General features: G+C 38.2%; 1 protein-coding gene across 1 annotated transcript in view; it reads left to right on the top strand.

The window, feature by feature from the left end:
* Positions 1–443: 443 nt before the first annotated feature.
* The window catches only part of LOC129507229 (ceruloplasmin-like), a 29,548-nt gene continuing 11,883 nt past the window's right edge, over positions 444–18,108 (top strand). Inside the window, exons 1-13 of the mRNA XM_055321552.1 lie at positions 444–627; positions 1,462–1,712; positions 3,031–3,243; positions 3,718–3,888; positions 4,703–4,945; positions 7,368–7,533; positions 9,164–9,294; positions 9,652–9,792; positions 10,068–10,279; positions 12,296–12,446; positions 13,071–13,283; positions 15,445–15,652; positions 16,461–16,600. Of these exons, the coding sequence (XP_055177527.1) occupies positions 473–627; positions 1,462–1,712; positions 3,031–3,243; positions 3,718–3,888; positions 4,703–4,945; positions 7,368–7,533; positions 9,164–9,294; positions 9,652–9,792; positions 10,068–10,279; positions 12,296–12,446; positions 13,071–13,283; positions 15,445–15,652; positions 16,461–16,600 (2,395 nt within the window). The 5' untranslated portion in view covers positions 444–472. The remainder of the gene's footprint in view (positions 628–1,461; positions 1,713–3,030; positions 3,244–3,717; positions 3,889–4,702; positions 4,946–7,367; positions 7,534–9,163; positions 9,295–9,651; positions 9,793–10,067; positions 10,280–12,295; positions 12,447–13,070; positions 13,284–15,444; positions 15,653–16,460; positions 16,601–18,108) is intronic.

Genomic DNA, 18,108 nt, shown 5'->3' with positions numbered 1-18,108 from the left:
AATAACTTAAAGTATTAAATGGCAAAGACTTTAACATCTAGAGAACTGAATCATTAAAATTAACATGTAATGAAGAATCTGGGAATGGCATGTAGTAGAATGGACTGGAACAGTGAGAAAGGAGAGTCTGGACAATAAACCAGAGATGATCCCTATAACCTAGGAAAAGATAATAATTATCAGGGGATGATGGATGATCTGGGTAGCCCATTTATCCAGTAATTCAAGCAAGCTCTAATCCTAGCCAAGCACCCGTATTCTCTATGGGTTGGTTGCGAAACATTTCACCCAACCTGACTCAGAAAAACTAAATGCATTCAGAGTGGAAATGACGTATGTGTAGATGAAACACATGATGGGCTCTTATGCAACTCTGATTTATGTAAATGGACACAAACAAAGGAAGATAGCCTGGATTATAAAAGAAAGGCAGACATCACTCACTTAGGCTGTCCAGGCTTAGGGCTTGAAAATGAAGGCCCTTTTACCATTATTCTTTCTGGCTTTTATTAGTTCTCCAGGTTGGGCAAAAGATAGGCACTACAGTATAGGCATCAAAGAAACCACTTGGAACTACGCTCCTACTGGTAAAAATATGCTCAATGGGAAGCCTTTTTCAGAAGATCAGTAAGTAATCCCTTTGCAGTGAAATGGTTACTATCAGAAACAGGAGTTGGTAATGATTATTCATAAAATGCTGGTGAAGAATTTCCCACGATTGACCCTTTAAGGACACATTTGCTATTAGAACTGCTTCCTTTGTTTCCTTGTAAGCATGGCATGGAAAGCAGATGTCGTTAGAAATCAGAAATTCTTCCTTCTTAGAATTGCTGCCACTCTTGTCATCATGACACGTTATTTTAGGGATCATCTCTACTTCTGCGTTTTCTCATCAATTTTGTTTGTGTGTGGGTCAAGATATAAATCAACACTCTTCCTTCTGAAATGGAGGGTATGACAGAGATTCTAACATTGCAGCTGTGTTTCTTGATTTCTTTTTTCAAATATTTGGGAGGGAGAAATCTAGAGGTTACGCGTGGGGTTTGGATTTATCATGTTTGTTGGCCCAAATGACCCTAAGTCTACCAGCAAATCCACAAACCCATTTAAATGTGTAAACAATTCTAAGTCATGGGGATCAATCTAATGCTCGAGATCTAAAGTCCCCTTCAAGTGGGGTTAGAAGCCTTTTTTTGTGGCTCCGTATGAAGAATTTGGTAAGTCTTGTAAACAAAAATGCCAAATATATCACTTGCTACATTTGTATTTGATCCCTTCATCACAGACTCCAATGTTCTCCTTGCCTATGACACCTTTTTTGATTCCCTTCACATTTTCTCCAGCGGCTGAGACTGGAAACAGTCTTTAGTCTTCTAGTTTCAGTTGATTTAATCGTTTTGTTCTTTCCTGTCAAACTTTGTTAAAGTTCTCCCTTTTTGTTTCTTTGTTGATTTTTTACAGAGAGTTTCATTCCCACATATATCTACAACGAAGCCAAGACAGGATAGGATCTGTCTATAAAAAGGCTTTGTATTTTCAGTATACCAATGACACATTTCAAACAATCATTGAAAAGCCATCCTGGCTGGGATTTTTAGGTCCAATAATTAAGGCAGAGACTGGAGACGTGATTTACGTTCACGTAAAAAATTTTGCTTCAAGAATATATAGTTTCCATCCTCATGGACTCACCTACACTAAAGACAATGAAGGTAAGTGGATCCTTTTTTCTTAAATTCCTGAGCCATTGCTAATGGGAAGAAGTATTGACCCAATACCTCAGGGAAAGCAGGGTAATTATCAACTGGGAGTAGTTTGGGGTGAATGCAGACTCTTCTTTTTGATGTCTTTAAAGCTTCAACCCAAGACAGTCCTTCTCCAATTTCTCATCTTGGGTAAGTACCCACCTTTGTGCAATTCCTAGGAAAGAAAACACACTTTTCACCAACAATAATAATAATAACAATACAAACTAATGTAATTCATGGCTTAATGGATAAAGCATGGATCACATTCAATTTTTTTTTTTTTTTTTTTTTTTTTTTTTTTTTTTTTGTGGAAGACACTCATGAGCAAATGTTAGGTTGGCAGAAATCCTATTCTACCTCCACCTCATTTCATTTTCTAATGGATGGGGATTTTCCTCTTGAAAATATCAGTGTCAAGAGAAACCATTATTTTCCAGAAATACTATTCTACCGCCACCTCACTTTATTTCCCAATGGGTGAGGATTATCCTCTTGAAAACATCAGTGTCAAGAGAAATCATTATTTTCCAGACAGTTTTTGTCTGCTACACATCTACACTCACAGCTGCCTAAAAATATTGGGAAAAGAAAGCCAACAAATAAGGTTTATGTTCAACATGGAGCAGAAGCATCCTGAAAGATGGGTAGATACGAGAGGTTGGCCATGCTTCAAAGTGTTCTATTGAATGTAGGAACTTTATTCATAGTTATGAAGACTCTAGCCTCAAGAGATAAAGATCTGAGGCAAAATTCTAGGAAAAGAAGAAAGAAAGAAGAGAAAGGCCCCAGACTCAGAACTGGGGTAATAGCTCAGGGTAACATATGCAATGCAGACGGCCACTTTTGGTTTCCAGTGGTCTACTTGGAGGACACACGAATGTCTCTTAACGCCCTGGGTCCCAAGTCTGAAGAAAATATGGAAGGCAACTCTCGTGCCTAGATTTATGTATGTGAAGTCTAAGTAGACAGTACACAAACAGTAAATATTTTTGGAATCCATCAATGGTGGATCCATTGATGGATCCATTACATCAACAGTCTGTAATGATACTGCCTGTCTCATTCCAGTTTAGTCTAGAAACTAGACAAGCTGGGCATTCATGTGGAAGTCAGCTAAGGAAGAAGAGACAGGAGGCAGGAAAAAAGGAGGGAGAAATGCACACTTGATTCTAAAGATACAAATTAGCCTACACTTATGGCTTAATACAGAAAGCATGAGTCACATTCAAAATAGTGTTTGCCCAGTGGTTACTGTGACCACAGTGTGGATTATGTTCTGTAGGCGCTCTCTATCCTGATAACACGACGGACAAGCAAAAGGAAGACGACCGTCTGCAGCCAGGGGCACGATACACTTACAAGTGGTATGTAGAAGAAAATCAGGGGCCTGGACCCAATGACAGTAATTGCGTGACAAGGATTTACCACTCCCATGTAGACACTCCAAAAGACGTGGCTTCGGGTCTCATTGGACCAATTCTGACTTGCAAAAGAGGTAAACATGTTTTAAAAAATCTCATGGTAGCAATAGAACCAGAATAAGTGGGCTCTCCCCTGCTCTCCTAGTGGAGATGTTATCTATCAAATAAGCTCCATTTTCCACCTTGATCTTGATTTCCAGTCAAGAAAGTAAAGTTGCCCTCTCAGACTCTGAGCAGCGGATGGCGATGGTGAGTCCAAGACCTCTGTTCAAGTCCAGTGATGCAGGTTGGTCACTAGGTGGTAGTCCAACCCAGCAGACTTCACTTTAGCCAACTTCTCCCCAAATGACTGACCCCTTTCTTGTATAAAGGAGCGTTGAATCAGCAGAGTAGAATAAAGTAGGAAGAGGAGAGAGGCCGTGGGCCTGTTCCTTAGAGTTCTGTCCCTCGGTGTGCAAGATTAAGTTGAAGCAGTTAGAATCACCGGTTTATTTCATAGCAGAAATAATTGGTGCAAAGAGCAAGTTTTGTTGTTCTTAATGTTTCAGGCACGCTGGATGGAGACATGGAAAAAAATATCGACAGATCTTATGTTTTGCTGTTTTCTCTAACTGATGAAAACAAAAGCTGGTATATCAATGACAATATTAATACATATACTGAATCCGGCAAAGTTAATGCCAGTGATCCTGACTTCAAGGAGAGCAACCTCATGCCCTGTAAGATTAAAGAAAGCTTTCCTATTCAGAATATCCTATAACTCTAACTTCTGTGATTCTACTTAGTGATTTTCTTTTGTTCAAGTTTGTATGGTTGAGTTTACGTTTTCCGGTCTTTCACTCAGGTTATTGCTGGTTGAGTTTACTAGTGCAAGGCACCTAGTAAATCTTGCTGGTTTGCAAAGTTTCGTAGCATGTAAAGTTAGGTAGATGCATTAGTTTTCTAAAGTCCGATCTTGATCAAAAGTAGATGGTAAAAACAGGAAAGATGTAATTTTAAGGTAATAAAATCTTATGGAAGAATAAAAACATAATGGAGCAGATATTCAATGAAAATGTGTTTCTAAAAGAAAAATGTATTTCTATATAGGTTTTTTCAGAAAAGATACTCTTATTCTCTCAGTCATCCATCCTTGTTCTCTGCTTTCTGGGACTTAGATTCTTTTTATTCTTTTCCCCTCATCTCTGCTCCCTGCCTTTCAGCTCACTTTTCCTCCTCTTGCCTGTAACTCTTTATGCTCTTAAGACTTCTAATTAGATACAAAATTATGGCCTTTTCTTGTTGTGAAAGACCAATCAAATCCCATGGTAGATTATGTATGAGAATAAAGTTGACATTATGAGGTTTAAGAGGAAGTGTGCAGAATGTGCAGCATATGGTCCTCATCTACTGTGAAAAATTAGTCATGTCTGTTTCATGGGCTCAGTCAGTAGAGCTTGCGACTCTTGATATCAGGGTCATGAGTTCAAGCCCTGTGTTGGGGGTAAAGTTTACTTGAAAAATAAATTAAACAAAACATATATTTGTTTTCAGCGGTAAATGGATATATGTACGGAAATCTGCCCAATCTCACCATGTGTGCTGAGGACAGGGTCAAGTGGCATTTTGTTGGCATGGGTGGTGTGTTGGACACACACTCCATCTATCTGCACGGACAAACTCTGATATCTCGGAATCACAGAAAGGACACCATTACCGTCTTCCCTGCCTCGCTGGAAGAAGCCTTCATGGTAGCCAAAGGCCCTGGAGAGTGGAAGCTGAGATGTCAAATACATGGTAGGAATTTATGACCTTTACACAGAACTTTCAAGGTTACAACCCATCACAAACGCCTTGTCTTCCAAATGGAAAAACTGATTTCTAGGAAGGTGATGGGATTGCTTTTTTGGAAAGTCAGTGATGGGATCAGAAGTGGAACCCAGGTCTCTGACAAATAACTCCATAATAATGAACCCTTCTAGGTATATCAGGGTGTTTTGTTTTATTTTTACAAAAAAAAAAAACTTTTATATTTTTTAGCCGGTGAGCCCTACAGAAAGGCTGAATGTCAGAGCAGGTATTATTACTGTTTATTTTTAGGTGAGGTAATGAGTTTCAAGAGGTTAAAACACTTGTCCAAAACCCTATAAGAAGAATTGCCAGGATTCTTGCAGGACCAAACGATACTAATCCAGAACTCAAGAAACCTCTGTATTTTCGTTTATTTCCCTCTTCAGTCAACACCCTCCATTGAATAATACAATGGCCAGTTATGAAGTTATTAATCTTTTCTAAACTTAAATGTGACCAAACTCCACATACAATCATGCAAATGTTTCTACATACAATCATGCAAATATTTTCTTACCTTTTCAATAAAAAAAAACATGGTTTTATTAGAACCGAAGAATTTAACTTTTTTGCGTACAAAAATGGGGTTTACTTCTGTGATCAAATCTGTCTTCTTAGTCCCATACTTTGGTTAGAATCATGCTTCCACTAATTATTTAAATAAGTACACAGCAAGTAGTTATCAGGACTTCCTGTGTGCTGGAGCCCTCCCAGGGCTCTGGGAAAAGGAGAACCCCTTGCAGCTACTGCAACTCAAGGACTGAATTTAATAGTAAAAAATCTCTCACTTAAAAAGGAATATCATTTTCAGGTGAAAATGCGTGCTCAGCCCGACTCTTCTGATTTACTTACTTTGCAGATGGTGACTTCACGCCAGGTCTGGCCCTCAACTCTGCAGAAAGAGTAGGGTCAGCCGTAGGCACAACTGAGAAACTTCTGAGAGTTCCTTGGCTGATCTTGATTGACTCCATAGCGTTCTCGTGTGTTTCATTCTCTTCCTCGAGTATCCTCGAGTTGTGTGTGGTTTTTCAAATTTACTTCCACCCTGTTTAAAACTTTTATTTAAATTTTTTTAATTTTTTATTTTATCTTACTAGTAATCACAGGAATACATGACTAGACTTTGCCTGGAAAGAAAGGAAGGATGGAAAGAGGAAGGAATAAGGTGGGGGGAGAAGTAGGAGGAGGACAGAAGACAGAAGATGTAAACATCTAATGTGATGTGTGAGAGCCAGCTCACATCAGCGCAAGAGGGCTGATAGTTAAGTCAGTCAGCTGGTAAACTCTTGGGAACTTCAAATTGGCCACGGTGGGAGTGTTTAGACCACAAAAATTAGCAAATATATCAAATATTGTGGGGTTTTTTGTCTTTAGAGAGCTGGTTTAAGAAAAATACCATTAGTCCAACCCTCCCATCGCCATCCTCGTTCCTCCCCAGAGAGTAAATACTGGGTGTGAGTACTTGAACACCTGTTTACTATGCATTCTCACATAATATACATGAACATATAGAAACAAAAACACATTGCTATATTTCGTTTTGTTTTACATAAGTAGATCACTCTGCATATAATTTTCTGCTGTTGCTTTCTTCACTCCTCATTATGTTTTGAAATCTTTTCCATGACATTCCCCATACATCTAACTTCTTTTACACTGTTGTATAGTTTTCCACATTGGGGATGTATCCTGAGTTATTTACCCATCTGCCTACCGATAGATATTTAAATTGCTTTCACATTTTTTGCTTATTAACAATGTTACAGTTAACATCTTTTTATTGGATCTTTTTATATATGTGCAAATATTTCTCTTGGTGACTACCAAGGAGTGAAATTATGTAATGGAAGGTTTGTAGTTTTAACAAATGCTGCCAGATTGCCTTCCAAAACGTCTATCCTAATTTAAACTCCCACCAACAGTGCTCTGAAATCAAAGCACAGGACTGATGCCCTCATGGAAAGGTACCTGCCTTGATTTTCTTCCTGTCTGCCGACTAGTTAATCTAATAAATCAGCTAATTCATTAGCGGCCAATGGTAGTAATTTCGTATCCCTGAGGAGAGTTGTTTTTGGCCAAATAGACTCTAAAATTCTTCATGGTAGACAGGCACCGTCTTCATCTAGGGACTGGTCCAATGCTGGTGATTATTCTCCGGTAATATGTATTCCTCTAATGTTCATCTTCACATCGTGCTTTTCTGTATTTGTTTCATACGTTTTAGGTTATTACACAGATTCCGTAAGTAAAATGCATCCAATATCTCAAAAAAGAAAAAGTTGCAATATTGTTGGTTAAAATATAAAATATGTGTGGAATAAGAGAAATGTCTTAGTAACAATCTCTACTTGGGTTTACTGTTTTCCAGAGAGTATACAGGCCTTTTTCAACGTAAGGAATTGTCAAAAATGTTCAACACACACTACTGCGACACATGTTGTATATTACTATATTGCTGCTGAAAAAATTATTTGGAACTATGCTCCCTCTGGTGTAGACTCCTTCACTAAAAAAAATTTAACAGCAGCTGGAAGGTAATAATTCAGTGATTGAAATATTTATGATTAAATAAAGATAATGGAACTTTTTTGTAACCAGCTACTCCTGAAAAGGATTTAGGCGTCTTATAATTAAAATATATTGATAAAACAAGGATAGAAAAATAATTATTTTTAGTTTTTTAAGATTTTATTTATTTATTTATGAGAGACACACACACAGAGAGAGAGAGAGAGAGAGAGAGAGAGAGAGAGGCAGAGACACAGGCAGAGGCAAAAGCAGGCCCCATGTGGGGAACCCAACCCAATGTGGGACTCGAACCCAGGAATCTAGGATCACGCCCTGAGACAAAGGCAGCACTAAACCACTGAGCCACCCGGGAACCCCCAAAAATAACTATATCAATAATTAGAAAATACCGAATCTAAGGATCATTACCACACACAATTTTTCTCTAAATGTCTCAATAGCCAGTGCAAAATAAAACATACTGCTCATTTTTTTCCTAGCAATAAATTAATTTTATTAAATTAAATTTAAATTGATTTATTATATATAGTTCTGAGACATAGTGGATAATGTTATCAATAACAATTTTATAAAAATTCAAAAACATTCCTCATGCATAATTTATGCTTTCCTGCTAAGATCTGAAGATATAATTAATTTCCACTGATATTTTTTATTACTTTTTTTAATCTTTCCTGTGACTATTTTAGTAACTAAAAACTAAGACCAAAATATATTACTGTGGCATCAGAATTTAAAAGTGCTCAAAAAGTTTTTCTGATAGTCCAACTGTTATAATTATATCTGCCAACTCAAAGATTACAAGAATTTTAATCCTTCTAGTCTATTGTATGAAAGTTACATGTCAGAAAATATCAAGTTCTAAAATCACCAAGCAATGTTTCCCATGGTATTTATTTTTCTCTAATTTACCCACAGAAAATTTGAGAAAACTGAGAATGTTATATCAAGTGAATATTTATTCTCTTATATTTTAAGTTCATCAATAAATTTTTCATTCTGTGTGATGGAAATTTTGTATTAACTGTATGAAGGGTATCTGGGCTTAGAGCAAAAATTAGATTCAGAGTTAGGTACAACTCTCATTTTATATTGACTGAAATAAGTATCAATTAATAGATTTTTTTTCAGCTTGCTTGATCGTCCTGGCTATGAAATTCTGCTACTACTTCACTGCCAGGGATCACTTTTTCTCAGGGGACTCCATTTAATTTTATTGTAATATAATTTTAAAATAAGAATAACATCTCCGATCTTAATATTCTTGGATCTCAGCACCTAGTTGTTTTAGAGGTGGTGTTTGTTACTACCTGACTGAAAAAATACCTTTTGCTTCAGAAGAAAGTATGTGGATAAACCACCAGGTAGACAGACATGAGTTCTCGTGTACACATGCATAGATAAAAGACTGAAAAGAAATCCACAGAAACTGTTGCAGTGGTTATATGCAGATAATGGGATTATGAAGATTTTAATTTTGGGGGGGGTCAGTTTTCTTCTTATTTTCCAAATTTTCAATGATGAGCATGCACTGTTTCTGTAAATAAATTACAAGATGTATGTAGATTCTGGCCTTCCTTCCGAATGATCACTGTTAATTGAAAAGTCCTTTGCCTGTTTACTTTCTCTGCACAGTGAATCTCAGCTGTATTTTGAAAAAAGCCCAACTAGAATTGGAGGAACTTACAAAAAACTAGTTTACCGTGAATACACGGATGCTTCCTTCCAAACACAGAAGGCGAGAGAAAAGCACCTTGGAATCCTTGGTAAAATTCTCTTTATAGCTTTGTAGGGTTATAAACACCATTTATACATATCCTGTGCAATCAAAATAGTGTTCACATCTCACAGTTTTAGAGACTTCAGCTGTCATCTTATAACCTTATGGAAACAATACACTCTGAACTACATTCTTTTGTTCCTATACATCCAATAAGATTAAGATATTCATGTGATCTCAAGTGATATCCTAAGACCTGGAACCATCTAGAGCTCTTGCAGTTGGATGCATCTCTGGTTCATGGCATCATCTCTTTATTCCTAGAAGAAAGTCACTCCAGTAACACACCTGACAATTATGTCTGTGAAAACTGAGCACAATTACCAGTTCTGTTTGTTTCTAGGCCCTATTATTAAGGCAGAAGTGGGACAGATCATCAAGATCACTTTTTATAACAAGGCTTCCGTGCCACTCAGCATTCACCCTCATGGACTACGTTACAACAAGAACAACGAGGGCTCATTCTACAAAACCCCTGGAAGACGTAAGTAGCACTCGAGGGAGCCCATGCAAGCCACACTGCAATATGATGTCAGCTAGAAAGTAAAATTCCTCCTCAAGTCGCTATGCAGCCCACTTTTCAATTCATAACAGCTCTGTGTCCTTATTATGGTGGTAATTTCTTCAGCCCCTTTCAGCTGTCACCCAAAGGTGCTCCAAGGTGAGCAAGATACAGTGCTTGCTCTCAGAGATCTCACAGTCTAGACTAGGGCACTTCTGGTCCTAGGTCCTATTTTAGAAATATTCATTTCTTACTAGGTACTCCTCCACCCTCCTCACATGTAAATCCTGGCAGGACATTTGTCTATACGTGGGAAATTCCAAGAGACGTGGGTCCTACCTCCACGGATCCCAACTGCCTGACCTGGTTATACTATTCCTCAGTAAATATGACAAGAGATGTCAACAGTGGCCTTGTAGGGCCTCTCCTCGTGTGCAGAAATGGAACTCTTGGAAAGAATGGCAAACAGGTGAGTCATGGACCTATGTCCAGATATGCCTTGGTGAGAGGTTGCCTGAGACAGAACTACAGAGGAAAAACAATGCGGCAATGGGCAGTTTCCATTTCTTCCGTGTGCTGATTCTCACGTTCTCTCGTTTTCTCAACTTCAGACCTGTATCTTTCTCTACCCAATGAGCCCTCATCCTAGCATGTTCCAGACACCTTGAGTTCCACCTGACTGCTTGATCTCTTCCTCTCCCTCCAGACAACCACTGCCTGCCTCTCTCTCCTCTACTCTGCCTCTTAGTTGATGACTCCACCCAAGCTAGGACTTCCATCAACAACTCCTTTCTCACCTCCAACAGTTAGTCACCAAACTCCCAATACCATTGCCTTATTTGAGGGACCATCACCTCTTTCTGAATTCCTTTAACCTTCTGACTCCCATTTCTACTCTCACCTTATGTCAACATAGCTCCAGATCCCTTCCTTTCAAATCCAACAATTTTCTACACGAAAAATTCCTCTGCAGTTTGTGGACTCTGAAGTCAGCACATCAGACCCTGTTGATCCCTCCAGATTCATGCCTTGTTCCCTGCTACCCTGTGTGTGCAATTCTGGTTCTGCTGCAGAACTGGCTTGTTAGTTCCTGAGTAAGAAAGGCTAATTTACATCTCTTTGATTTTGTCCTCTTCTTTCTCTCTGGACTCACCTTTCCTCACTGCTTTTGCCTGTTAAAAGAGGAGATGTTTTTATTTTTTATTTTATTTGTTTTTATTTTATTTATTTTATTTTATTTTATTTGTTAAGATTTTATTTATTTATTTGAGAGAGAGAGTATAAGCAGAGGGAGGGGCAAATGGAGAGGGAAATATACCATGGAATCTTTTTTTTTTTTTTAAGATTTTTTTTTTATTCATGAGAGGCACACAGAGAGAACCAGAGACATAGGCAGAGGGAGAAGCAGGCTCCCTGCAGGGACCCCAATGCAGGGCTCGACCCCAGGACCCCGGAATCACAACTTAAGCCAAAGGCAGATGCTCAACCACTGAGCCACCCACGTGCCCCAAAAGGGGAGACGTTTTTAAAACTCCTACTGAAGGTCCCTTCCTGCCCTTCAGACAATATTCACTGACTAAAGTGGTTTCTGCAGGTTACCATAGTTTCCTGTGTATTTTTTCTATTGGAACACTTATCTATTCAATTATATTTGTCAGCCTTTCTGTCCCACTAGACCATAAATTCCATACACAAGGTTTTATTAATTTTTTGTAATAATCACAGCCCCTCTCTGGCATGTAGTAGGTACTCAATAAATGTTTGAGGAATGAATTTCCCTTGTTCCCCATTCACAAGTGATCTAATATCCAATTTCTTTTTTGCATTTGTAATTTATAAGTTAATAAACCTAATAAATCTCCCCAAATAAATATATATATAACTGAATGTATATTTTATTTGAAAATGACTGGGTGGCGGGCACTGAGGGGGGCACTTGACGGGATGAGCACTGGGTGTTATTCTGTATGTTGGCAAATTGAACACCAATACAAAATAAATTTATTATTAAAAAAATAAATAAAAAATCATAATCAGAAAAAAAGAAAATGAGATGATATATTAATAGGCATCCACAGAATAGAAGCATTACAAATCTCATAATTCTTATAGTACATATTTAATTTCTTCATAAATGCTAAAAATGCAGACTTTCTAGAATTGAAAACATTTTATTTAACTCACTTTCTACAAAGCCTATGAAAAGCCACTATAAACGCCTATGATCAAACAGTTTAATGAAGTTCAGCAGTATGAATTCCCAGAGTAAAAGCTTTATATGAAAAGAGCTGTAGATAATTCTCCTAACTTCATTCTGTGATCAATCCATTCAGTGGGATTCATGCCTTTATCCATGCTTGTGTTTTCCAGGAGTATCAAAAAACTTTGTATAGGAAATCCTGTATGCAGATCAACTATTTGACTAGATCTTGTATACAGAGCATTAAGATTTGGGGGCTATTTCTTTTTCTATTCTTATTCACAGAAAGGAAAAGACAAAGAGTTTTACCTGCTTGCCACGATTTTTAATGAAAATGAAAATTATCTCTTGGATGAAAATATCAAAACATTTATCAAAAAGCCTGAAAATGTGGATAAAAAGGATCCAGACTTCCAAAAGTCCAACAAGATGTACTGTAAGGGAACATACAATTTACAAGATACACATATTAAGCACTTGTTTAATTTCCTTATGTCTAAAGAATTACAGATTAAAAAAGACCTACATTTTCCCCCCAAGGGCTGACTAATATGTTTCATGTTTCTTTTAAAGATAATTTCTGAATAAAAATATTATCTACTAGGATGATTAGGTTACATGCAATTTACTAAATATTTAACAATGCCTTGTTGGTGCACTATATTGTTTAGCTATTACTAAATGTGAGGTAGAAAAGTCATGTATTTTTCTACTGTCAAATTAATGACATAGGTGGGTGGAATGTTTATTGAGTTGGTTAGTTAGCTGACCGGTTGTTTGGTTGGTTTTTGAAGACTGCAAATGTAGGGGGAAAGGACTGGTCTAGAGTCTAGAGACTCGGACTCTGATCTTAACTGTTCCAAGTATTAGCTTAATGACACTGGACAAGTAATTGCTTCTTTGGCATTAGTTTCTTCGTATCCAAAAGGAAGGGGTTAATTCAGATAATTGAGATTCTTACGTGATTGAGCTGCCTTATGATTAATCCTTTGTGGAATTTGAAGGGATGTCAATTATCAAAAAATTAAATATTCTTTTCTTTGTCACAAATGTCTTGTAGCCATAAACGGATACATGTATGGAAATCTGCCTGGATTGGATATGTGCTTAGGAGACAACGTTTCATGGCACGTTCTTAGTGTGGGATCCGTAAAAGACTTACATGGGATATATTTTTCAGGAAATACCTTTACTTCCTTAGGATCAAGGGACGACACCATAGCTCTGTTTCCCCACACCTCCCAGACACTTTTTATGACACCCGATTCCATAGGTAAGTAGTAGATCTTCTCTTTTAGATTGAAACATGTCAAGATTATGAAAAGCAGTGTCTTTACATGTGCTGAATATTGTTTGTACAGAAAAAAAAAAGGAACTCATATGTAAGCAATACTTAAAAAGCCTTTCCCCTGCTCCATTTAATTTATAGGAGCGGTAGTATAGCATTTCCCAGGTCACAAAAATCACCTTCACTGCTCTCGGTTTTCTCTTCCTGGCCTCCAGACTCTAAATCAATCCACACTCCTCAAAAGTGATGAAGATGTTTTTTTTGTTTTTGTTTTTGTTTTTGTTTTTAAGCTGCTTTCACTCTATTATCTACTCCATTTCTTATTCTTCTATCCATTTGTTTCCCAGACCTGCCTTCTGCTTCTGCCTTTTCTCTAGTCCTCTCCTTGCTGGCTTAGCTCTCTAGGGAAATGTTCTCATTTCAGTGAGGTCAATTGCTGGGGCAAAATTTTTTTAAAAGGCACCCCCTATCAGAAAATTGCTAGAGGCATCAGAGGAGACTCCCCTCTGCTCTGAGCCTAATACCTCCGTTTGTAAAATAGTTTTTGTAAAACTATTGTAAAATTGCAATAGTTTACAATCCACAAAAAGGAATAAACAGGGAGCAGGTGAGATAGATGTAGCACAAAATGCTTGGCATATGTTAGATGTTCAATAAAATCTTAGTTCCTTCGTTTATCCTGCAGATCCACCTTCACCAAAATCAAATAAATAAATAAAATAAAAGTCCATTCATCTTGGTCAAAAGCTAGTGGCACCAAATCAAAGGCTGGCTATACAATAAGCTAGCTACTCCATAAATGCCACAGATTGGTATCTGAATTCTTTGTGACACCACAGATTCATTTGATTACACTTCCTATGTTTAAAAAGTTTTTCTTTTACTTTTCAAACAAATAGAACCTGTAATTAAGAGCACTGGCTCTCCTCTCTGCCCTGTGTCCTCGCTAGGTGGCAAGCAGTTTCCTGCCTCTGCCCGCCCCACTTCTTCCTCTCCTTTCCCCTGGAGACGTTTTCCTGGACTTAAAAAAAAAAAAAAGAAAAAATATTGCTGTGTTCGTCATCTCTTTTCTTAACAATATCAGTTGCAGTAAAAGTGTGGAGACACCTGCTATGTGTTAAGTGCTGTGCTACATGGGCGTCAGTTCATTCTAAACAAATCTTCCCAAACCCTTGAGTCTGACGGGTTGATCCTTGCCAGTCTTCCTGAAAGACAACCTGAATTCAGGTGGAGTTTACTGGTCGGAACCAGGCTGGAGTTTTTTCACTGTGGTCATTGCCTGGGGATTTGAAAGTGTGATTCTGATGACTTTCTACTTCCTGTCACCACCCCACTGCTGCCACTCCCATCCAAGCTGCACCATCTCTCATGGATTACCCTCTCGGCATCCTAACAGGTCTCGTTCCTTCCACGCTTGCCCACTACCATCCGTTCTCAGCACAGCTGTCAGTGTCCCTATCACTCATCAGCTCAAAATCCCACAATGGCTCCCCATTTCACAGAACCACAGACTTTCAGTGGCCCCCAGGCCCACAGCCCTCCCACCTGCACCAAGCTTGTCTCCTCTCCCACTTGCTCACTCCACTCCAGACACACAGGCCTCTTGAATGGTCTGCACACACGCCAAGCAGGCCCTCAGCTTGGGGATTTTGCTGTGTGTTTCCTCTACCTGGATTGCTCTTTCCCTGGGCCCAACACTCACTTCTCATCTTTGTCCAAGTGTCACCTCCTTGATCATCCCGTAATATATTGCTCATTGCTCCCTGGAACTTCCCCCCGCCCCACCCCACCCCTCCCAGGATTCTCAATCCTTTTGACATGGTTCTGCCTTTCTCTTTAATCCATAGCGCTCATCAGCCTCCAACCTATGAAAACATCACCTGCTATGTCTTGTTTATCTCGACAATACCCACCATGCAATATAAACCCTAAGGGCAAGGATTTTCTTAACCATTTTGCTCACTGGTGTTTCCCAAGTGCCTAGAATAAGCCTGGCATGAAGAAGTATCTGTCAAATTAAGGGAAAAAAGAATCAATGGACTATCCTACTATATTACATTTGGGAGTATATGTCTTACAGATGACTTCTTAGAGAAAAGAAATCTCAATGCAAAGCTTTATGCATTCTTTTCTTACTCATCTTTAGGAACTTTTGATGTGGTTTGTATGACGACAGAGCACTATGAAGGAGGCATGAAACATAAATATCACGTGAGGCAATGTGCGGAGTCAAACCCTGATCAAACACAGTATGAGGAAGCGAAAACCATTTATATCGCTGCGGAGGAAATTGTGTGGGATTATTCTCCTAGCAGGAAGTGGGAGAAACGACTGCAGCATTTACAAGGAGAGAAGTATGGCAATAACTTCCGTCTCTAACCAACAAGAGTTCTTTCTGGGAGTCCTCCACCCTCTCTTTCCAACCTTATAAAAATGTGTGAACGTGTGTGCATGTGTTGTGTATTTGTTTGCTCTGTGAGTGATGGGTGTGTGCGTGGTAGGTGTGAGTATGCTTAGGATTCATCCCATTACAAATAACTTCACAATGGATCTGTGTGTCTTACCTTCAATTATAAATGGCTTCAATTCTTTCTAAAAATCTGCGTCACTTACTTCTGTGCTTTATTTCTGGCCGTCTTTCTTTTCATTTCTTGCATCCAGTCTGGCTGGTGTGTGATATCATCCAACCTGACCACTCTGAGGTGTAATAAACATCACTTCAACTACCTTTAACATTTGGCAGCAGTCAGGTTTTCCTTTTGTCTTCGTTTGTTTCTGTCAATCTCTCTTCTAGGAGCCTCTATTGGCAGACCCTTGTTTTTCTTTTTGTAGCACTTGATTTCTTTCTCTGATTTTCACTTTTACTATTTATTCATGTATCAAAACTAAAATTTCATCCACAAAAACATGTTTTAAAGTACAGAATGAATATCCAACAGTCTTACCAGTATTGATAAATTTTTTTAAGAAGAAGAATTACTTTCCGAGGTAAAGTAGCCTCTAAATATTAATCGATTGTGTTGTTTCATTAAGGAGTTCTTCCAAATGACAATTTGCCTAACTTAATGGTTAAACTAGTTCTTCTATATGACAGTTCCCTAACTTAATGGTTAAACTAGCTAACTTTGTGGTTTTTTTGGTTTTGTTTTTATTTCCTTAAAGTAAAACGAGCATATATTTGGATAGAATTGGAACGTATCTTGGGTCCAAATACAAGAAAGTCATATACCGTCAGTATGATGATATCACGTTCAAGAATCTAACACAAAGAAATGAAGATGAAAAACATCTGGACATACTAGGTATTAATATACAATCAGACTGATCTTCACGTTTTTCTTCTTGTCCTCAGCCACCAGAGACTGTTGTACACATTGGGATATTGTCAACCTCCATCTTAACAGAGGAAAGTGCCTATAATGCTAATTCTAATTTGTTTGCTGATAGGCACTTTTAGCGTGAAAAGAGAATTGATTTAAGTGTTGCTTCATGGAAACTGAAAAGACCATAGGAAGTCAATGTGGTCAGTTTCAGATTACCTGGCTTCTTAGCCGCAGGACTCAAGAACTCCAGAGAGCTTAGAAGTAGCATTTTGAGATCATTTCACTGTTAAAACGAAGCCCAGAAGCCCTGCTATAGTGAGGAGAGGGATCTCTTTGTTTAAATTTAAGTGTTTAATTTAAACACTTAAAGTTTCATCTTCTTTCCAAGAGTGAAGAAAAGTATAGCCCTTTCTTCCACCCTTGACAGGTCAGCTAGGAAAATCACAAGTCACCCCCAAGCACCTACATGTAACATTTCCCTAAATCACACAGCATTTGCAGAGGTCACATGATGTGTTCATATGTCAGTGACATTTCTGTATGTTGCATGGTATTTCCAGAAGTCATATGGCATTTCCACATGGTCAAATTTTATTTGGGTCTTGATATTTGTGTGTCTATTGTGTCTTCTTCTTTTTTAATGTTTTATTTATTATTTATTTATTTATTTATTTATTTATTTGAGAGAGAGAGAATGCAGAAGCATGCATCAAGGGAGGAACAGAGGGAGAGGGAGGGGGAGAGAATCTCAAGTAGATCCTGCACTGAGCAAGAGGCCTAACACAGTGCTCAATCTCAGACACTGAGATCACAACCTGAACTGAAAAGCAAGAGTCAGATACTGACTGAGCCACCCAGGTGCCCCTATTGTGGACTGTTTTCTGGTGTGGGACCCTGAGAAGATGGATTTACATGTTGTTGAGAAATTCTTGTTCTTCTTGGATCCTCATTGGCCCCTTGAGCTTGTCTCTTTGGAACCCCCAGAAAGAAGCTGTGCTACCCAATTCCCACTGCTATTGGGTGTGAGTCTATCTTTAATAATAGCAGGATGTTAGTTTTCACTAGGATTCTAGCTGACTGCAACAAGATAAATAATACAATGTGACCCTCTAGATTCCATTATGATTTATCCAAAAAAATAATGAACCACTTTATGGAAAAGGTAAAAACAATTCTCTAGTGTTTGGGAAGATGGAATGGCCATGCGGACAAAGAGGGGATGTCTCAAGCTAGCATCTAATGTCCAATAGGTATCTTTAGGGCTCTTATTTCAGCAATTATAGTGCAAGTTTGAAGAGAATTCTTACTGCTTAGTTCATATCAAAACCATCTCTGTTTCAGAATTTTTAGAGTCACTGATATAACCTGCTTCTAAATAGAAGGAAGAAAAAAAATAAATAGAAAGAATATTTAAAACAGTTTTTTTTTACCTCCAGTTCTTGGCCTGGAATGGTTGGGAGAGAGAGTACAATGAAGGGGTCTTCAGT

The sequence above is a fragment of the Nyctereutes procyonoides genome, unplaced genomic scaffold (genome assembly GCF_905146905.1).
Source record: "Nyctereutes procyonoides isolate TBG_1078 unplaced genomic scaffold, NYPRO_anot_genome, whole genome shotgun sequence".
NCBI lineage: Eukaryota > Metazoa > Chordata > Mammalia > Carnivora > Canidae > Nyctereutes > Nyctereutes procyonoides.
Note: the sequence above shows the minus strand (reverse complement) of the source record. Positions and strands in the feature narration are given on the sequence as shown.